At 54.0% G+C, this 5,082-nt stretch overlaps 1 protein-coding gene across 1 annotated transcript in view; it reads left to right on the top strand.

Moving 5' to 3' along the window:
• The first annotated feature begins 37 nt into the window (after window positions 1-37).
• The window catches only part of ZBTB8B (zinc finger and BTB domain containing 8B), a 5,989-nt gene continuing 944 nt past the window's right edge, over window positions 38-5,082 (top strand). Inside the window, exons 1-3 of the mRNA XM_018081325.2 lie at window positions 38-181; window positions 772-1,701; window positions 4,246-4,424. Of these exons, the coding sequence (XP_017936814.2) occupies window positions 774-1,701; window positions 4,246-4,424 (1,107 nt within the window). The 5' untranslated portion in view covers window positions 38-181; window positions 772-773. The remainder of the gene's footprint in view (window positions 182-771; window positions 1,702-4,245; window positions 4,425-5,082) is intronic.

Here is a 5,082-nt window from a genome sequence, read left to right as displayed (position 1 = left end):
GCACCGGGCGGGACGGGCCGTGGGGCGGGGAGCGATCCCGGTACCGGGCAGGATAAGTCCGGATGGTCCTTGGCGTTCCGTGGGGTCTTGGTACCGGGAAGAACCGTCCTTGACGTTCGGGACACCCTCGGTACCGGGCAGGAAGGTCCTTGGAACAGAGAGGGATGCCGGTACCGGGAAGGTCGGTGCTTGAAGCAGGGAGGGATGCTGGTACCGGAGAGGACGGTCTTTGGCATTCCAGAGCATCCCCGGTACCGGGCAGGACGGTCCTTGGAGCAGGGGGGGATCCCGGTACCGGGAAGGACCGTTCTTGGATCAGCGAAGGATCCTGGTACCGGGAGGGTCGGTCCTTGGTGTTCCGGACACCCCCAGTGTACCGGGCAGGACAGTCCTTGGAGAAGGGAGGGATCTCGGTACCGGGCAGGACAGTGCGGACGGTCCTTGGTGTCCCGGAGCATCCCCGGTGCCTCCCGCGGGCGGGGGCTGGTGCTGCTGCCCCTGTCCCTGTGTTTCCCTCCTGTCCCTGTGTTTCCCTCCTGTCCCCGTGTTTCACTCCTGTCCCTAATGTGTCCCCCCTGTCCCCGATGTGTCCCCCTTGTCCCTGGTGTGTCCCTCCTTGTCCCCGGTGTGCCCCCCCTGTTCCTCGTGTGTCCCTCCTGCGTCTCCTGTCCCCGCTATCCCCCCTGTCCCCGATGTCCCCTGTCCCCCGTGTATCCCCGGTGTCCTGTCGGGGGTCCCGTTGCTGACGGTTCCCCGTGTTTCCCGGCACAGCCATGGAGGTGCAGTCCTACTACACCAAACTGCTGGGGGAGCTGAACGAGCAGCGCAAGCGGGACTTCTTCTGCGACTGCAGCATCATCGTGGAGGGCCGGATCTTCAAGGCGCACAAGAACATCCTGTTCGCCAACAGCGGCTACTTCCGAGCGCTGCTCATCCACTACATCCAGGACAGCGGCCGCCACAGCACCGCCTCCCTGGACATCGTCACCTCCGAGGCCTTCTCCGTCATCCTGGACTTCCTGTACTCCGGGAAGCTCGACCTGTGCGGGGAGAACGTGATCGAGGTGATGTCGGCCGCCAGCTACCTGCAGATGACCGACGTGGTCAACTTCTGCAAGACCTACATCAGGTCCTCCCTGGACATCTGCAGGAAGATCGAGCGGGAGGCGGCTTTCTACCAGGCGGACAGCGGGAGCTCCGCCAGGGAGGGCACGTCCCTCGGCCCCCGGGGACAGTGCCCTGCCCCTGGCTCGTCCCTGCAGGATAAGGAAGGGGTCTCGGGCTGCCAGCGGGACCCCCCGTGCGGGGACTGCAGCAGCTGCCACCCCCTGGAGCTGGTGGTGAGGGACCCCCTGGGCGACTCCCAGGACGGGGTGAACTCCTCGCTGCCCAGGGGGGTGGAACCCAAGGTGGAGTTCGACCCCGACGACGACGGGGAGGTGGAGGTGGGCGAGAGGCTGCCCCAGTATCCCGCCCCGCTGTCCCTGGAGCACATGGAGGAGGGGCAGCCCGTGGACCTGGCCTGCAACAACTACCACATGAAGCAGTTCCTGGAGGCCCTGCTGCGCAACAGCTCGGCCCAGAGGAAGGAGGACGTGGTGCAGCACTTTGTGAGGGGGTTTGAGGGCAGGACGGAGGACGCAGGGGTGGCCATGAGCTCCATGGTGGACATTCACAGCGACTGGTATGGTGAGGACACAGGTGAGAGGACCCTGGGGGGGTGCAGGCTGAGGAAACCGCTCAGTTGTGCCCAGACTTCTCTTGTTGCTGCTGTTCTTGCTCAGGAATATGTCGGTGAATGTTGTGGCACAGTGAAATAAACTCTTGTTGTGGACTTCCAAAGCGGCTGTACTTGTTTGTTCAGTGCAGCCCGTGGGAGGTGAGTATCCCCAAGAGCTTTACAGCCCCTCTGGAACAGAAACTGGAGCTCAGTGTGGGTGATTCTGCTCTAATAAACAAACTCACTTGAGACCTCTTTGAATGGCAGGTGAATTTTTAGAGAGAATATTTTCTCTTGTGGATGGTCATGTTGTAAGGAGCAATCCAGGAGGAGCTGAGCTGCCACAAGAGGGATCTGCTGCAGGACCTGGCACAGCAGAAGGAGCTCATCCCACCAGAGCTCCTGCCAGCACATCTGCTGGGTGATGGTCTCTTTGCTCCTGCTTTGAACTTCAAAGGGCAGAAATCAGTTTAATCCAATACTGAGGGACACCTACAAGTCCTTCAAAAGCTTTAAACTCTGTGGTGCTGCATAAAGATGAGATTTTTTTAGAGGCAAACTCACTTTTCAGCTGTTGGTCACCGAGGTTCCACTGCTGCCCCAAGCCCAGCACTTGTTGGAATGTCTCAGGAATATCTCCCAGGAGCAGTGTCAGGGACCCAGAGAAGAAGAAACTCATGTCCATATGCATTTCCTCTGAAGAGGACAATAAAGATTTGGGCATTTTATCTGGTTTTTTTGATAATTGCCTTGCCCAAACAGCCCTGTGAAGACGGGAGGTGGCTCTGGCAAACTGCAAGTGCCCCAAACAGTGAGGATGTGGCAAATGCCACAGTGCCTTGGGCACAGACAGGGCTGGCACTGGGTGCTCTGCCATGCCCAGCACGTTTGTGCTCACGTCATCTCCAGCTCAGGCCTGCCTCTGTGATCCTAGAGCCAATAAAACAGACCTGTTCTCTCACTGCTTTAAAACAGGGAGCTGATAAAATCACAAAACCCAGTTTTACTGTCCCCAGAAGCTCTCAGGGCTGTCACAGATCACACCTGTAAATTTTTGATGTGTAGCAAGGCGGGACCATCAAACACACAAACTTCTCTTTTTCCTCTCTTAAAATCTCCCAACTGTTTAATAAATCATTAAAAAGGGAGATGCTTCCAGAATTTGATGGAGAACACCAGGAGTCCTGGCAGTGGAGTAGAAATGTTAGTGGTAGATGTGCTTTAAGTGGGAGTGAGGGAAAGGAAACCAAGCCCTGCATTCCTTGTGTTTCTCTGCTAAAACAGGACATCATAAGCACTGAGGAGAATGGGAGTTTCTCTTCCCAGCTTTCACTGGTGCTGCTGCCTCAGCATTTTCACAAGGCACCAGGAATGAGAAATACAAAGTCCTGACAGAGGAATGGTGCACTCAGGCTGGCACAGGAGATGAATACTACTTATATTTTTGAGTGTCCACATCTGTTCTTGTCATCCTGGTCCCCTTCACAGCAGGTGGAGGGTAAACAGGCACCTCTAGGGAGCCTGGAATCAAGTCAGGACTAAGAACTGGGTTTGGTTTTTATTTTTAATGGAGCTTTAAGTGCCCAGCAGGGATTAGCAATACCTTTTGAAGGTCCAGAATTGGGTGAGGTGGCTCTCACTCACATGCCATTAATATTAGACACACCTTTTTTGATAGTGGGTTGGAAAAACCTTAATAAAGGGATGTTCTGCAACCTCAGCTGCTTGTGGAAGAGCTCAAGGCCCTGAATCAGTGCCTGAAACAGGGAAAACTAATCCTTTAGCATCACATCTCCACCCTTCTGCTGGAAGGGAAGCTCACCCCTGGCTGATGCTGACAAACCTGGCAATGCTCACGTTGGTGTAAAATGTGACCTTCAAGTTTAATCCTCTTTTTGCACCTGACCTCATAAATTGGGTATCACCTGTACTTTGATTTTAGGAACAGTGAAATACCATCACCAAATGTACTGGAGTCCTTTATCCTGTTGTTATTCCCAACAGGAAGGCTGAAGTGAATGGCAGGAGAAACAAGTGTTGATGTTTTGAGATGGGTTCCCCACATTTAAATATAAGATCACGTGGGGCACAGTGCAGTGTTCCTACCTGCAATTTGTGTTAAAAGATTTTGGCTCCTGATGCTGCTTAATGCTAATGGTTTAATAATAATAAAATAAAAAAAGGAAGTAGGAAACTTTTGTGGTTGAGGTGGAGCAGAGATCCCCCTGCACTAAAAGCAGGTTTGGGGCACTTAAAGGCTTCTTAAAATAAAATGAATGTTTTCCTGTTGTGGGTATCAGCTGTGTAAGGCTCATTTCCAAGGCACTTGGGCATCTGCAGCTGCACCAATGTCTGCAACTGCACAGGCTGAGGGAATTCCAGGTAAGGCCAGCCCAGGGACAGGGGAGGTGCAGTTCCCTGGGCTGGGATCTGCGGGAGCAGGACGGGAACCCCCCACAGCATTCCCAGCAGTGCTGCCCCTGCCTGACCCGCTGCTCTGTGTGTTTTCTCTTTCCCCCTTAAAGGTGACGTGCTGGTCGTGCCAATCAAGCTGCACAAGTGCCCTTTCTGCCCTTACACGGCCAAGCAGAAGGGGATCCTGAAGAGGCACATCCGCTCCCACACCGGGGAGAGGCCCTACCCCTGTGAGACCTGCGGGAAGCGCTTCACCCGCCAGGAGCACCTCCGGAGCCACGCCCTGAGCGTGAGTCTGGTCCCGTGTCCCTCGGGAAATTCATCCTGGAAGTTGGTTTTTTTTGGCATTTTCCAGTCGCGTTTCCCGAAATACGTCGGATGAAACGGCCGTGGCCGACGCGAGGCAGGCTCAGGGGAGTTTAGCTCTTGTCAGGTTTCTAATAATAATAAGTTTGAGCCACTGGTATTTGCTGCAATAACTTAGGTATTTGGTTCATGAGGTGTTTGATATTTGGTCCGTTAGGTTAGGTACAGGGAAGGAATTCTCCCCTGTGAGGGTGGGGAGGCCCCGGCGCTTTACTTTGAGAAGTAAAAATGAATCTTGCTGCCTGAACTTTGAGGGAAGGCAAATTTTCTATTGGGAAGGGAAGGAAAATATGGTTAAAACCCACCCCTTTGGGCCCTTACCTCCTTTCTCACTGTCATAGTGTGAGGCATCCATCTGGGCATCGTCGCTGGGCAGCTGCACCCTCGCTATGACCAGGTGATTCTGCTCATCTGTGGGTACTGAAATCTTTGCCTTCAGGTCTGCAAGGGGAGAGGAGCAAAGCAGGGGTCACAACCATTGGGCTGATTACAACAATATTTTTTTATTGCAGTTTCTGACAGAATAAGGATCTTTAAACTTATGGTTGTTTTCCCATCCCAGTAAAAAACCTGCTTCCTCC

The sequence above is a fragment of the Manacus vitellinus genome, unplaced genomic scaffold, assembly GCF_001715985.3.
Source record: "Manacus vitellinus isolate BGI_N305 unplaced genomic scaffold, ASM171598v3 scaffold_52_pilon, whole genome shotgun sequence".
Lineage (NCBI taxonomy): Eukaryota > Metazoa > Chordata > Aves > Passeriformes > Pipridae > Manacus > Manacus vitellinus.
Note: the sequence above shows the minus strand (reverse complement) of the source record. Positions and strands in the feature narration are given on the sequence as shown.